We start from the raw sequence: 17443 nt of genomic DNA on the forward strand, positions 1-17443 counted from the left end.
TTTTCTGAATTTTTCTTAAACGGAACACCCTGTATTTTAGTATTGTATTGAAATGATATTTTATGGTACTTTTTTTATTTCTTAAGCATTCCCTATACCTAACTGCTTTAATTTGCGCTTATATTTTAATCGCCCCAAAAATCTTAACTACGTAGGTATTTTGATTACTCAACCATTTTTGGTAATTTTAAGGATCAGTCTAGATTAATATGTATTTATTTCCGAAAAATTATTTGTGATTGAATATTTTCACGGCCAACCTAATAAAATTTCACGTATTTTTTGGTGCAATTAATGTTTGGCTTGAATCACCAACAACTCACAAATTAAAGCAGTTAGATATAGGGAATGCTTAAGAAATAGAAAAGTGCCATAAAATATAATTTCATTAAAATATTAAAATCTATTTAAGAAAACTCAGAAAATACTCATTCCGAGTTTCGACCAACCCTGTATACTAAAATTAAACATTTAGTAATACTAACAATTCTTAACAATAGTAGACTATATTAAAAATAATTTTAACATAAACATAGTTTTTGATGTCAAACTATTACAATTCTACCTGGTGTAAAAGTTGCTACGAAATTAATAACAAAACGCAATTATCTTTTAAGCTGCCTGTATAACATTACAAAACCTTATATTTTAAGAACCAAAACATTGAGGAGAATCCAAAAATGAAAAAATATACAGGGCGCCCCATTAAAAAAAAACGAAGTTATAAGCGACTTCTGGTATAAGCGGAAGTAGGAAATAAATGAAAATATTTTCATTAAATAGATCACCCCTCAAAACCCCGTCATTCCAATTTTCATGATTCTGCTGCCTTTAGTTCTCGAGATATTTCTAATAGGCCCTTTATTTGCCTCACCCTGTATATCACTTTAGGTTAATATAAAAATGTAATTATCATTACAACCAATTGTGGCTTAATCCTATCAAAAATATAATTACTGTCTTTTCAGAAGACGATAATTAAAATACAGAAACGAAAAAAGTCCACTAATACAGGTATTAGTATTACACTTTATTGCACTCATTTGATGTGAATCCTTAGAAGAATAACGTATTCAAAATTTCAAAATAGAATGTTACCAAATAGTTGAAAATTCGGATGGCCCGAAAGCCTTGTCCGGGACGCCGGGACACGACTACGTAATTCGGGCCATGTCCCGGATTTTTCGGGCTAGTTGGCCACACTAGTAATAACTATAGTATACCTAATAAACTTGGTATAGGTACTGGTAAACTAGTATAATGGTACGGACACGTAAGACGAATGGAGGAAGGAAGAATCCCAAAAAAGTGTTAGAATGGATCCCCACAGAAAAACGAAAACGAGGAAGACCAGCAATGGACCAGCATGGATAAAGGGCATCGCCAAAGCGATGTCGGAAAAAACTTAATAGCCCAGTAAATGAACGGGAAATTCGGCGATACCGTGTAATTTTCAGGGGCAACTCCGAATTGCATGAAAATTTGGATTTAGGTTCTACTTACCCTCCACTTCAAAGATGAAATTGTGCCGTTGGCTGCTTTTACTTGGGGGGTGACAGTCACCCCTTCTCGGGGGTGAAAAAACATACATTCAAGATAAGACCGGAAATGGATAAATTGGCTGATTTTAAGCAAGTTTTGTTCTATAGAGTTTTTTACGTAAGTCAATACTTTTCGAGTTATTTGCCATTAAAAATGTTAATTTTTCGATAAAAAAAACTACGTTTTCAGACGGTTTTTCGCAAATAACTCAAAAAGTAAATATTTTATCGAAAAATATATCCTTAGCAAAAGTGTAGCTTATAAAAAACCCAAAAAAATGGTGTATCAGTAGAGTCTATCAATCAAATAAAAACAAAGTTGTAGCTCACGAAAAATACGTTCTTATTTGTCTAATTCCAAATCGAATATTTCAAGGTGAAATCACCGAAAAATTAAGCACTTTTCGGGAAAAACCCATTTAAACTTTTTTAAAGTGTTTATAAAAAGCTTTGTTTTAATTCTCAACAAAAGTTTTCTCATTAAAAATAAGCGAGCTACGCTCAAAATAAAGTTGGCCCTCTTTTTGTTTTTGTAAAAAATAATCAAAATCTCGCCGTGTTTAGCTCCCCAAATGAAATTAATCGCTACCGCTTTACAAACAATTTACTTACCTATCTATTTTTTATATGATCTGTCAGTCTCACCGGTTTAAAGTGTTTATTTTTGAAAGGGTTATAATTGAGAAAGCTTGAATGGGTCACTAACCACGAGTGTATGCAAATTTTGAACAGCCATATCTTAACCAATTTTTGTCTTACGGAGAAACAAAATGAAACTAGCATATTTATAATAACAAAACCTACATTTTTTTTTACTCTTTAAGATTGTTCTTATCACTAATACTTTTTAAGTTATTTTGAAAAAATGAAATTTTTCAAAAATTTTTAGAATTTTTTTTTTACTATAAAACCAAATGTTTTCAAAAATAAGCACTTCAAACCAATCAAACTTACAGATCATATAAACAATACACATACAGTTAAAATAGATGGTAAAGCCAAACGAATAATTTCATTTAGGGTGCTAAATAGAGGGAGGTTTTCACGATTTTTTTACCAAAAAAAAGTGGCCAACTTTTTTTTTCAGTGTAACTCGTTTATTTTTGATGCTGTAAACTTTTGTAAAAAAACAAATAATAAGCTTTTTTTCGATGCTTTAAAAATGTTAATAAGGTTTTCCCGAAAAACGCTTCTTTCTTCGGTGATTTGGCGTTGAATTATTCGATTTGGAATTAGACGAATAAGAACGTATCTTTCATGAGCTACAACTTTGCTTCCACTCAATTTGTAGACTTTACTGGTACACCATTTTTTTCGTTTTTTTATAGGCTACACTTTTGCTAAAAATATTTTTTTCAATAAAATTTGGGAAAACGGTCTAAAAACGTAGTTTTTTTTGTCGAAAAATCAACATTTTAAATCGCGAATACCTCGAAAAGTATTGACTTACGTAAAAAACTTTATAGAACAAAAGGTGCTTAAAATAAGTCAATTTAGTCATTTCCGGCCTTATTTTAAACACGCGTTTGTCACCCCCCGAGAAGGTGTAAATGGCACCCCCCAAGTAAAAGCAACCAACGGCACAAATTCAACTTTGAAGTGGAGGATAAGTAGAACATAAATCCAAATTTTCATGCAATTCGGAGCTGCCCCTGGAAATTACATTCCAAACCGGTCATTTATTGGGCTATAAGATCCGAAGACTGCCATAATAGCAACCACAGGTAATTAGGAACTGAAAGGTGTAGAACGCTATAAAACCAGTATAATATATACAGTCGAGTCCGCTTATTAGAACACCGATTATAAGAATATCCCACTTTAAGGAATAGAAGTTTGAGGCCCCGAAACGTTTCTAATGGCCACCACTGATCGGTTATGAGAATATCCCGGTTATAGAAATACTTTTGCATGGCACGAAGACTATTCCAATAAGGGGCTTCGACTATTATAACATTATAACATTTTGTTGAAGAAATTGTTTTATCAAAAATATTGTAGATATTTTAAACCGTTTTATATATTTTTATAAAAAAATCGATATTCGTCCGCTATAACTTTTCCCATGCGTCACGATTCATTTTCAAATAAATTAAGTCAAAACATAAAGTGAAACGAACGCCGATGTGTGTAGTATATAGTATACAGTATACAAAATGTATATAAACATCGACGTTCGTTTCACTTTATGTTTTGACTTAATTTGTTTGAAAATGAATCGTGACGCATGGGAAAAGTTATAGCGGACGATCAAAATATTGGATACTAGACCAGGGCGCATCTGTAAAAATATTAGTACATTTGGACGTTGAGAGGTGACTCAAATTTTTTTGCAGAAATTGCTTGAAAATAAATCAAATAATAATATTTGAGTTATCCTCCCTCTCAAAAAGGTCCGGAACATTGTTTAAATAATCAAAATGTCAAAAAATTAAGGAAAAATTCGATTTTTTCCTTCGTTTTTTGATTATAACTTTAAAAGTATTTATTTCCAAGAAAAGTTGTACTGACATAAAAGTTGCCTAATTAAATTTCCAACGATATAGAATTAGTTAAAAATTTAAAAAATAGTCACCCTTGTTGAAAAATAGCAATAATTGCGAAAAAACCATACAAAAACAAGTATTCGCATTTTACGTTTTTCAACCATTTATGCTACACTTAGGACTTTCCTATTTCACCCAGAAAAACTTTATGATACAGTAAAACAATACTGTAAAGTTCATTAAGATCGGTTCAATAGATTTTGCAAAATAAATTTTGCACTCCAGCTTTCGCGAAAAAAAAAATAATTTTTTTCAAAATGTTACAGGACTGAAAATAAAGCAGATAGCAAGTTGAAATTTTTTTGCGTGTAGAAGTGTACTGTACCTTTTATATGCAATTTTGAAAAATTAAAATCGATTAACACGACGACGTCAGGAATTTTTTTAAATAAACATTAATTATTGGTGCTACGCGCAGGACAGCGGATAGTTTGCTCTGATTGGGCATTCCAATGACCTTTGATAATGATTTATACATTTTAATTTTTATTATATTTCGATATAAATAAATAAATTTGTTTATTGCAAAATAAAAACACATATTCTATCCTTCGAAATAAAACTTTTATTAGCAAAAACTTTCTTTGTTCATATATTTTAACTTAGAAAATAAAAGTTTATTATTTTTAAACATATGCAATTGTTTAAACAATATTTCACAAACAATAATAAAATTAGTTTGATTATTGTGGAATTAAAATATTAAAATAGAACAAAATGTAGAGTAAGAAAATAATATATTAGATAAAGATTGGAAGACATTTTGGTGGAAATCAATTTGTGTGAATCAAACACCGCTGTCCTGCGCGTAGCACCAAAAATTATTGTTTATTTAAAAAATTTCCTGATGCCGTGGTAATTACTCGATTTTAATTTTGTAAATTGCAAATGAAAGGTACAGTACACTTCTATAAGCAAAAAAAAATCAACTTGCTCTCTGCTTTATTTTCAGTCCTGTAACATTTTGAAAAAATGAATTTTTTTTGCGAAAGCTGGATTGCAAAATTTATTTTGCAAAATCTATTGAACCGATCTTAATGAAATTTACAGTATTGTTTTACTATATCATAAAGTTTTTCTGGGTGAAATATGAAGGTCCTAAGTGTAGCATAAATGGTTGAAAAACATAAAATGCGAATACTTGTTTTTGTATGGTTTTTTCGCAATTATTGCTATTTTGCAACTAGGGTGACCATTTTTTAAATTTTTAACTAATTCTATTTTGTAGGAAATTTAATTACGCAACTTTTATGTCAGTACAACTTTTCTCGAAAATGAATACTTTTAAAGTTATAATAAAAAAACGAAGAAAGAAATCGAATTTTTCCTTAATTTTTTGACATTTTGATTATTTAAACAATGTTCCGGACCTTTTTGAGAGGGAGGATAACTCAAATATTATTATTTGATTTATTTTCAAGCAATTTCTGCAAAAAAATTTGAGTCACCTCTCAACGTCCATCTCAAAACAGATGCGCCCTGGACTATACAGAGAAATACCACTTACTTTATTGTTGGTGGTCCCACTAGCTAATCCTTTTGAAACAGTCTCACTTTCAAACTTTTGTTCACTTAAATGTTTATTAAAAAATATATTATCACTAATAACATTTATCTCACTATTTGGTCTATCACTGTCGGCTACGTACATAGATTTAGGTCTAACGACAGTACCAGGTACGTGAAACAATTGCCTGGTGAATGACAAATCTTCCATGCTGGTACTGGCCTCCTTGGTTATTTTGGGAAGACAGGAGTCATGGTTTCGGCTCAAACCCATCCATCTTCGCGGAATAGTTCCGAAGTTTTCGGAATTGGTGTCTGTCCTGCAACAAAGAAAAACGTTAATTACTTTCTTGCACAGTGCGGAATAGAATAAGGAGGAAAAGGAAATCAAGCGTAACAATTAATATAACAAGTTTAATTTGTGTTTAAATTTAATTTCAAATTTCTTAAAAATGTTTCCAATATTTCCAATAATATCGAATTAATTTCTATCCGTCTATAGTAACAGTAGACATTACCATTTTTCTCCTTAAAGGCTCCTTTTCACGCTACGTCTTATTGTACGTTTTGTGTGATAGGACATTTTTCGATTCGACAAAACGTATGTTTTGCTGTTTACACGCCACATTTTATTGTATAGGATTTGTCCTATCACACAAAACGTACAATAAGACGTAGCGTGAAAACAGCAAATCGTACGTCTTGTCGAATCGAAAAAATTAAATTCAATCCGCTTATTGACAAAACGGGAAGGGGGGGGGGTCATTGGTCCTTGAATATTTGAAATTACTTTTCTCTTATGCACCCCTAGGATAAGTGTGCTTACAATTATTTTTTAAATTTTCTTGTTTTTTTTCTTTTTTTTTTTAGGATTGTTGGATTGATATTTTTTTCGTTTGGTGGTGGGTCATCCCGTGAATCACCCTGTGATACTCTGAATCCACCTGGTGTATGAACGAATTCAAGGCGTGTAAGTATAGATTTGATTGTTTTGAATTATGATAATTAAAGTTCTCGTTTTTTCTGTTCACCACTCAGGTTAGGGTGTATGCCCATGTATTGAGCTAATCCAGCAGGTCGTTAAGTAGCCTATGTAACATATTTTCTGGACGCCATCTACTGCCGGTGGTATTTTGTGATTCTGCATGTAAAATTTGGGGTTCTGGGTTAATGATTATTTCTTTGGTATTCCTGTGTCGGGAACTTTTCGTAGAGTTTTGTTTGGGACGGATGTGAAGTTTCATGGTTTCTACCCGGCTTTGAGTTCGTTTTTTTTGGTGGTTGGCTGAGTCCACGTATCATCTGGTCACATAGTAGGAACGAGGCAATACTAAGTTAACTAAAACATTAGTGTGTTAAGATTATTTTTTAAAATATTCAATCCGACAAGCGAGCACTCGCGGTTGACCTTCTCGTATTATGTATTTCTCGCTGTGGATTTTCGCTCAAGGTCACGCGCCAACTCTGGCTTGTCGGATTGTATATAGTTCGTGTTCTGTGCCAAAAATGCATTAAGCATATTGTTACCATTATATTAAGTTAATTTTGATCGAGTGATCAGCCAAAGACTTATCTGATATTTTTTTGTCTGCTCATTAACAAACGATTGAAGGATTCAATGTAGATTTTTGACCGATCAACTTTGTTATTAATTTTGTTAATGCGTAAAAATACTTGTTTATTTTAGTTAAATTATTTTGACATTATTTTGTACACTTTGAGTTTCCCCTAAAAGTGGATTTTAATAAATATATTTTTTCCCTATGACGGTATAGTATTGGGTATCTCCATCTCTATCAACGTAACACTTGAACATCTGGCACTCTTGCGATTTTTCGTCAAAGTAATTGATCGACTTAGAAAGTATGGTACTAAATTTCATACTAATTTCCAAATTAATGCCAGGTTTAAAGCAGTTAAAAAAATTTGATATTTTCGTTTAAGACAGCAATTCCAGCCTTAAAAATATAATAAGAAACTCTTCAGGTTACAAGGCTATTCATCTAAAGAAACCTACTGCCGAATTGTCTAGATAAGACGCTACATACCAATTACTAAGAGCAGAGACGAGAGTATGTAGAGTATAACAGATTTACCTGAAACCCTCAAGGTCACTTGCACCGCATAAACGAACGTCTGTCGTCTTTTCTCCTCGCGGTTGCAGATAAATCGGTTTTACTGTACCTTAAAACATTGAATAAAGTGGCACTGGAATAATTAATTTTACATAATTAAACTAGATTGAAACTGATCTTTTTTCTTCGAAAGTCATCCAAATAATGACCAAAATTTGCCATTCACCTATCATGGTTGCTTTTTCGATTTCTAAGCCTCAAATTAGGGGTGTGCCACTCGCCTAAATGGACTTCTGGAAGAGCAGCAGGCACATCAAGAAGAGATCGGATCCCAAATGAGAGAATACGAGAAATGATGGGAGTCACGCATACAATAAATTTATGACATAAAACAAAACAACTAATATGGTGCGGCCATGTACATAGAATGCCAGATGACAGGATCCCTAAACAGATTTTGACGTGGACACCACAAGAGAGAAGGAAAAGAGGAAGGCCGAGAAGAAGCTGGAAGGAGGCAATTGAAAAAGAACTAGAGGAAAGAGAAATCTCTCCAGGTCTATGGTTAAACAGTAGTCCAGAGAAATAAGATTTTTCTCGTGACACATCCATTAACATATTAAGCGTAGACTCGGCATACTCACCAAAAAAGCGTAACCCGGAAACAGTATGGAAACAGTCGATCGGTGGTCTATCTATCTCTTTTAACCAAGCGATCCGGCGCATGTGACTGACCACTCAATCCTATGTCGACGTTACACTTCGATGCATAGAGTGGCATATCCCTAGACAAGTCTATCCTTTTACATGTCTCTGGACACACCCCCCTCCAGGCCGAAACCAAAGTTTTTGAGTAGTATGGACATCTATTATATTAATAACCTGTGTGTCAATTTTAAAACTTACAATGGCTATATCTCACGAACAAAAGCTGATATCGAAAAATGCTTAAAACCGTTTCTAGTATAGTAAGGGGGAACTAAAATGACATGAAAGAGAACTCACCCCCATCAACCCCCTAGGACCCACCCATCACAACCAAAAAAGTTTAAATTGCAAACCCCTACTTGTGATACACATTGAAAAGGCTATAAAAATGCTATTCAATGGTATAAATAATAATTATACAGGGTGAAGCAATAATTGTGAAACTTTGGCTTAAGTGAAAAATTTAATAAGGATTTGTTGAATTACAAATTTATTAAAAATGTCAATTAAGTAAATATTTAATGTAAATTCCGTTGTTTGGTAAACAATAATACAGCCTATTTTCAAATTCTGCACGAAATTTAGCAAATGTTCTAGTAATAGGGCGACATGCTTGAGTAATTCTTTCTCGCAATTCCCCAAGTGAAGCAAGTTGAGTTTTATAAACAACTGATTTAGGGTAACCCCATAGAAAAAAGTAATATACTATCCTACTATAAAAAGTACTATCCAATGGTATAAATAATAATTATACAGGGTGTTAATATCAGCTGGCTTACTATGACTTTTGTATTTGTAATGCTATCTCCCGGACTATTATTTTAAATGGTAAGTGTCCTCTCGTACTTTTTTTGTTAATTAAAACTTAATTTGCCATTTTTGCCTTAAATCAGTTGTTTATAAAACTTAACTTGCGTCACTTGGGAAATTGCGAGAAATAATTACTCAAGCATATTACTAGAAAAACATTTGTCAAATTTTGTGCAGAATTTGCAAATGGACTGTATTATTGTTTACAAAACAACGGAACCCACTTTGAACATTTACATAATTGATATTTTTATCAAATTTGTATTTCAAGAAAACTTCATTAAACTTTTTAATTTAAGCCTAAGTTTCACAATCATTGCTTCACCCTGTATAATTATTATTTATACCATTGGATAGCATTTTTTATAGCCTTTTCAATGATGTATCACAAGTAGGGGTTTGCAATTTAAACTTTTTTGGTTGGGGTGGGTGGGGCCTAGGGGGTTGATGGGGGTGAGTTATCTTTCATGTCATTTTAGTTCCCCCTTACTATCCTAGAAACGGTTTCAAGCATTTTTTGTTTTCAGCTTTTGTTCGTGAGATATAGCCATTGTAAGTTTTAAAATTGACACACTGTATGTTTCCAGTTGATCCAAAAGATGGCATAACCCAGACATCCAAAGTGAAAGTTATCCTTCAATACCAAATTGTTCTATATGGTCCACACAATGGCCAGAAAAAAGTCACACCATTTTGAGCGTCGGCTTTGGGGGGGAGAGGGGGGAGAAACCGGTAAATTCGTAGTTTTTTCACTTTTTCGCCAATATTTCTAAAACTATGCGGTTTAGCATAAACAACCCTCTATACAAAATTATTCTACATTAAATTTGAAATAAAAAAGGCCCTATGCATAATCTTTCTAAAATGAATGGTTCCAAAGTTACGGAGGTAGTATAGTATAACTGGTCCAAAAAAGGCCTAACTCAAACATCCAAAGTAAAAGTTTTCCTCCAACACCAAAATGTTCTATATGGTCCACATATTGTTCAGTAAAAAGTTACACCATTTTGAGCGTCCCGTTTGGGAGGGAGATGGGAGAGAAGCCGATAAATTAGTAGTTTTTTTTTACGTTGTTCGTCAATATTTCTAAAACTATGCTTTAGCGTAAACAATGTTATATACAAAAATGTTCAACATGAAATTTAAAACAAAAAATGTTTTATACATAATTGTTATAAAATCAACGGTTTCAGAGTTACGGAGGGTGAAAAGTCGAGGTTTTCGATACTTTTTTATTTATGATATAACTATACCAAAAACCCAGACATCCAAAGTGAAAGTTATCCTCCAACACCAAATTGTTCTATATGGTATGGTCCACATAATATTCAAAAAAAAGTCACAGCATTTTGAGCATCGGGTTTGCGGGGGAGAGGGGGGAGAAATCGGTAAATATAAAAAGTATCGAAAACCTCCAATTTTCACCCTCCGTAACTCTGGAACCGTTGATTTTATAACAATTATGTATAGAACCTTTTTTTGTTTTAAATTTTATGTAGAACATTCTTTTATAGAACACTCCTTACGCTAAAGCATAGTTTTAGAAATATTGACGAAAAACGTAAAAAAACTACTAATTTACCGACTTCTCGCCCATCTCCCCCCCCCCCCCCAAACCGGACGCTCAAAATGGTGTAACTTTTTACTGAACAATATGTGGACCATATAGAACAATTCGGTGTTGAAGGAAAACTTTTACTTTGGATGTCTGGGTTAGGCCTTTTTTTGGACCAATTATACCTACTATACCTATAACTACCTCCGTAACTTTAGAACCGTTCATTTTAGAAGGGTTATGCATAGGGCCTTTTTTATTTCAAATTTAATGTAAAACAAATTTGTGTAGAGGCTTGTTCATGCTAAACCGCTTAGTTTTAGAAATATTGACGAAAAACTTAAAAAACTACGAATTTGCAGATTTCTCCCCCCTCTCACCCCCAAACCCGACGCTCAAAATGGTGTGACTTTTTTCTGAATATTATGTGGACCATATAGAACAATTTGGTGTTGGAGGATAACTTTCACTTTGGATGTCTGGGTTTGGGTCTAACTATACCATACTATGTAGTCCTGTCGCCAGGGGGGGTACAACGGCCTCCTTAATTCAGATGGACTTACCCAAGTTTTTTTTATATATTTTGACCCGTAGAATACGAATTTTTTGGGTAACAGTTGATCCGGATGTCGATAAGATTGTTATAGACAAAGAACTTGAGGAATTACATAACAGCGATTTCTCGCAAAACAAAACATCTTTTTGTATTTTTTGGGTCATTTTAAGCAAAAAATATGCCTACAAGTTTTTTCGTAGAATGCATAGTTTTCGAGATAACCGCGGTTGAACTTTCAAAAAATCGAAAAATTGCAATTTTTGAACCTGAATTACGTTTGATTAAAAAATAAAGTAGCAATTCTGCTTACCGCATTTGAAAGTTTAAGTCAAATTATACCGGTTTTGATTATTTGCAATGCTAAAAGTTAATTTTTTTATTGTTAAACTAATCTATAAACACATAGTGTTTCCCGTGCCTAATACATGCGTTTTAACGCATGCTACGTAGAAATTGCCTCGCTTGCACTTGTAGCTACTCTACCTACTCGTTCGATTTTACATGAGAAATCATTGAAAACATCACTCACATACTAGGTGTTTATAGCTTTGTTTAACAATAAAATAATAAATTTTTAGCAATGCAAATAATCAAAACCGATATAATTTGACTTAAACTTTCAAATGCGGTAAGCAGATTTGCTACTTTATTTTTTAATCAAAAGTTATTCGGGTTCAAAAATTACAATTTTTCGATTTTTTGAAATTTCAACCGCGGTTATCTCGAAAACTATGCATTCTACGAAAAAACTTGTAGGCATATTTTTTGCTTGAAATCGCCCAAAAAATACAAAAAGATGTTTTGTTTTGCGAGAAATCGCTGTTATGTAATTCCTCAAGTTCTTTGTCTATAACAATCTTATCGACATCCGGATCAACTGTTACCCAAAAAATTCGTATTCTGCGGATCAAAATATATAAAAAAAAAACTTGGGTAAGTCCATCTGAATTAAGGAGGCCGTTGTACCCCCCCTGGCGACAGGACTAATGTAGCCGATTTTGATGATATACATATTTATAAACAAATGAAGATCAAAAAACGGTAAATTTTCGCTTTTTTCGTCTATATCCAAAAAGTTAAGCATTTTAAACAAATTTGAGAGTAAGAAACTCATAAATCGTCTAAAAAATTTCAATATGGCGTTCGCTGAATATGTCTATCCTTATTGGTTGCTTAGAAAATTGCAAAATAAATCATAAATTTTGAGTTTTTATAAATATTCATAACTTATGTAAAACCTAACTTAGAACCTTCTTTATTATATTGTAAATTTCAAAGCAATTGGTCAAATAGTTTAAAAGTAATTTAATTTGTTTATCCCAAATTCATTTTTTTCCATCCATCCAATGGCACTACAGCCCAAATCGAGCCTTGGCCTCCTTCAATAAGCTTCTCCAATCATTTCGATTTACCGCTGTTCTTTTCCATGAACGCGTTCCCAGGAAGTTCCTGGCATCCTCATCGACTTCGTCTTCCCATCTCTTTTTAGGTCTTCCAACAGGTCTTCTTCCCTGCATTCTTGCATTCAGCAATTTTCTGGGGATTCTATTCTCATGCATGCGGACCACGTGCCCTGCCCACCATAATCTATGCAGTTTAGTGTGTTGTGCTAGAGTTGGTTCGCTATATTGCTCGTATATTTCTCTATTATACCTAATTCGCCAGTTGTTATTTTCACTTATTGGGCCCAGTATCCTACGTAATACTTTTCTTTCAAACACATCTAATGCATCGGCAGATTTCTGTGTCACCACCCATGTTTCGCAGCCATAACTTACTATGGGCCTGATTATTGTTTTATATACCCGGAGTTTTGTTTTCCGGTGTACGTCTCGCGATTTGAATATGTGGCCCATCGCGAAATAGGCTTTATTTGCCAGCACAAGCCTTCTATTTATTTCCGGTTCTTCTTCATTGCTTGCAACCAGATCCATTCCTAGGTACGTGAATCTATTCACATGTTCTATATCGTCAATAAAGTGTTGTTGCGCCGGTCTATTTGATCTGGTTTGTATGAGTAGTTTTGTTTTATTTGTGTTTATTGCTAGCCCTACTGCTTCTGCACTCTGTTTCAACTCAACGTAGGTTTCTTCCGCTGCATTCATTGTTCTGCTCATTATGTTTATATCATCCGCGTATGCTGCTAATTGGGTAGATTTGTTTGTAAGTATGTTATTTCCACTCACCGTCAACCGTTTAATTACATATTCAAGAACAAGATTCATTTCATTTTTCATTTTTTTGCAACACTATAAGTCAGAAAATTATGAGGTTACAGTAAGACTTCTGACAGTTTATGGAAGAAGAACATTTATTATACTATTGACTTAATTAAAAAAAATGACAAAACGTAATTTTAAATAGTGTAAAATTATTTTGCAAAAACACGTCGATTTTTTGCTTACTTATAAATAGAGCTCGGAAAATATGCACTTAAAAAACCCTAAAATATGCATACAAATATGCACAAAAAACAGTTGAAATATGCACTAAAATATGCTTTTATGCATGTAATGCATATAAATAAAAAATGCAGTAATCCTTGTATTTAATGTATTTAATTTATTTTATGCTAAAATCACAAAAAATATTTATTGAAATTTGTATCATCTACAATATACATCATTATATTCATTTATTCTTTATTCCATCATCATCACCATCATCATTCTTCATTATATTATTATTACAGTTAAAACTATATATTATTAAATATTTTTCTACACTTTTAGAGAAAAACTGTTCCGTCTCTCTGATAATAATTTTTTATATGCGGAAAAACTTCTTTCTACTTCACCCCCGTTGAGCTGGACCTCCACTTTGCAGATATTAAAGAACAAATAGCTAAATTACAAGCTATTTATACGATTTCCTATTCCGTACATTAAAAATTTTGAGGTCGTTACACTGGGCAGGAATTTAATCTTTTTTGTGGGGGGCTGACTCAGCCCCCCGACTACTTAAAAATAAAGATATTGAATCGATCTTTGCGGCAGAATTACGAGATATTTATGAGTTTTGAAGTGATATAGTTTAGATTTTTATTCCTTTATCCCCCCCAAACTACTCTTTAATTGATTCAACTCAAGAGAAAAATGTTGAGAAAATTTAAAATATTTCACATCGCGGATATAATTCGTATAGCATATAAATTCTAAGAATAAACTCTTAAAATATGCTCATTTTGATTAATGAGCTAAAACCCCTTCACAAGAAAACCTCCCCATCTTCCTGGCTTAAGAGATAATTCTAGTTACTTAAAATGAATAAAATTAATAATTTTGCGACTGCTTATCGGTTACTAATTTATGAGCTTGCAAAATACGTACGCGCATTTCGATTATTGAATTGCAATTTCGGTTCTATAGTGCAGCCACTGAAGGTAAAAATCAACTATTACCTTCGATTTCGGTGAAGCTCCATCGATTTTCATGAAAATTGGTGAGTGGTTGGAGGATACCTCAATAAACAAAAGACATGATGCCAACTTGCGCTTTTACCTTGCCACCCCTTTTAGTGGGTGAAAATTACTTTATTAAAAATAACCGATACATGGACAAATTTCAAGAAAAATTTGTTATATTTTATAAAGTTATTAAAATAAATTAATATTTTTGAGTTATCAAAGATCAAAAATTTTGATTTTTGTTGAAAAAATGCACGTTTTAAAAGCGGTTTTTCATAAATAACTCAAAAACTATAAGGCTATTGACCCCTTAAACTAATAGTCGATGTTTTTTGTATTTTTTTTTCGATGCAATATTCGAAATAACTTCTATTTTTTCTATTTAACAATCAATATAAGAACGCCCTACTAAAATGATTTACATACTTCGACGAACACCTCTATTGGGAAATAGGGATCACATCTGGCTGTAATGCAGCTACGCATAAATTCCCGCAATTCTATGGTGTGCATGACTGGCATACATTAGTTAAATACGCATCTATCCCGTGATTACTATTTTGGTTTAAATTAGTTTGAGAGCTAAAATTAACTTGTATATTATGTTGTTCCTGTTTATTCCGCCTTGTTTGGTAATGACGCAGCTTCAGTAATTCGACAATAAAAATTCCTGAAATTTATTGGGTAATAACTTGTAGTAAACTAGAAGTTTCATATCTGTTTTCGCGTATTTTGTTCCAAAAACGTAAAATAAAAAGACACTCTGGATTCAATTTGAATTTAAGACCAAACTTTTCTGCAGATAAGCCATTTTTACCAACTTCTTCTTTAGGAGTCAATTCTGTTACGGAACAACCATCACGGCTACTTCATATTTCAAAGCAACTGCAGTAAATAGTTGTTTTACCTGCAACTATACAGGGTGTCCAGAAACTCTACCGACAAACGAAGACAGGAGATTCCTCAGATAATTTTAAGACATTTTAACCCAATTCACCTAGTCCGAAAATGCTTCCTAAGGGAGCTAGAGCTCTTTGAAGATGGCGTCATGTAATTAGTTTTTCTTAAATACCTCCAGAACTCTTCTATTTACAAAAACGAAAATTGGTATGCGTATTTACTTTCCATAAATGAATCGATTCCATCCATTGCGAATTTCTAGTACCGGTCATAGGCGTCCGTTTTGGGTAGGGCAACGGTTATTTTATCGCCTAACTTTTTTGTCTTTAATTTTTAAGCATTTTTGACTCTGAATTATTAAATTGTGAGGTATTCTGGTACTAAAAGGGACTCTTACTTTAAGTAGATAGGATACACCGTTTTCTAGAAAAATCGATTTGAAAATTTTTCGTTTTTTGAATTAAAAAAAAAGTTTAAAAAAAAAACTATTTAGAAAGATGAAAACTGGTACATTTATTTATATTCCAGAGATTAATCGATTTTATTAATGGCGAATTTCTAGTACCGGTCATAGGCGTCCGTTTTCGGTAGGTCAACAGTTATTTTATAGCATAACTTTATTGTCTTTAATTTTTAAATATTTTTGACACTAGATTATTCAATTATGAGATATTCGAGTACGAAAAGTTACTCTTGCTTTAAGTTGGTAAAATACATCGTTTTTTTTTAATTTTCTTCAATTTTTTTTTGCAAATTCCCAGAACTAAAAACTTTCAAATCGATTTTTCTAGAAAACGGTGTGTCCTACCGACTTAAAGTAAGAGTACCTTTTAGTACTAGAATACCTCACAATTTAATAATCCAGTATCATAAATGCTTAAAAGTTGAATACAAAAAAGTTATGCGATAAAATAACCGTTGCCCTACCCAAAACGAACGCCTATGACCGGTACTAGAAATTTGCAATAGATGGAATCGATTCATTTCTGGAAAGTAAATATGTATACAAATGTTCATTTTTCTAAATAAAAGCGTTCTAGAGGTATTTAAGAAAAACTAATTACATGGTGCCATCTTCAAAGAGCTCTAGCTCCCTTAGGAAGCATTTTTGGACTAGGTGAATTGGGTTAAAATGTCTTAAAATTATCTGAGGAATCTCCTGTCTTCGTTTGTCGGTAGAGTTTCTGGACACCCTGTATAATCTTCCTCGGTTTTTCGGCAGTCATCCTTCTTCAATACTCCTGCTTTCTATTTTACCATAAATTATGAGCCATAAGATGCTGAACTTTTCCCCAAGTTTTCTTTTTTGGTGTTCCTATAGTGTTAATTTAACTATGGAAATAATGCTAAACAATTATTTGTTTAAGAATTTTACAAGAATGCCAAAAAGTGATTTCGAACTATTTTTTTTTTTTTTTTTTTTTTTTTTTAGCGTATGGCTTAAGTATATCACAGAATATAGTTAGATTTATGCATTATACAATGCATCACAAACAGATGTCCAATTTTTTTATATATTCGATTGACCCTTCGGTTGCCATTACAAAGTCTATAGGGTCGCCTGTGTATGCTCTGCGTGGGCAGTCCTGAACAATGTGACTGATCGTCTGTCTTGCAGCGCCGCAGTCACAAGAAGGCGAGGGGAGTTTACCCCATCTGTGGAGGGAGTCGGCGCATCTTCCACAGTTTGTTCGAATTCGATTAAGGGCTGCCCAAATCTTACGGGGACGTTCAAATTCGCCAGGTTTCCCTATGATGTCCGGTAGACTATGGTAATGCGGATCTGTCCTACTTTCCCAATCTTCTCTCCATCGGGTATTTAAGTCAAAGTTGGATTGCT

The 17443-nt window shown here is 33.0% G+C and overlaps 1 protein-coding gene across 2 annotated transcripts in view; it reads right to left on the bottom strand.

Moving 5' to 3' along the window:
• The window catches only part of LOC114328744 (tyrosine-protein phosphatase non-receptor type 13-like), a 1179517-nt gene that overhangs the window by 103152 nt on the left and 1058922 nt on the right, over positions 1-17443 (bottom strand). For both annotated transcript variants that reach the window (XM_050656417.1, XM_050656421.1), the window contains one exon: positions 5595-5913. In XM_050656417.1, the coding sequence (XP_050512374.1) occupies positions 5595-5913 (319 nt within the window). The remainder of the gene's footprint in view (positions 1-5594; positions 5914-17443) is intronic.

The sequence above is a fragment of the Diabrotica virgifera genome, chromosome 1, assembly GCF_917563875.1.
Source record: "Diabrotica virgifera virgifera chromosome 1, PGI_DIABVI_V3a".
Taxonomy (NCBI): domain Eukaryota; kingdom Metazoa; phylum Arthropoda; class Insecta; order Coleoptera; family Chrysomelidae; genus Diabrotica; species Diabrotica virgifera.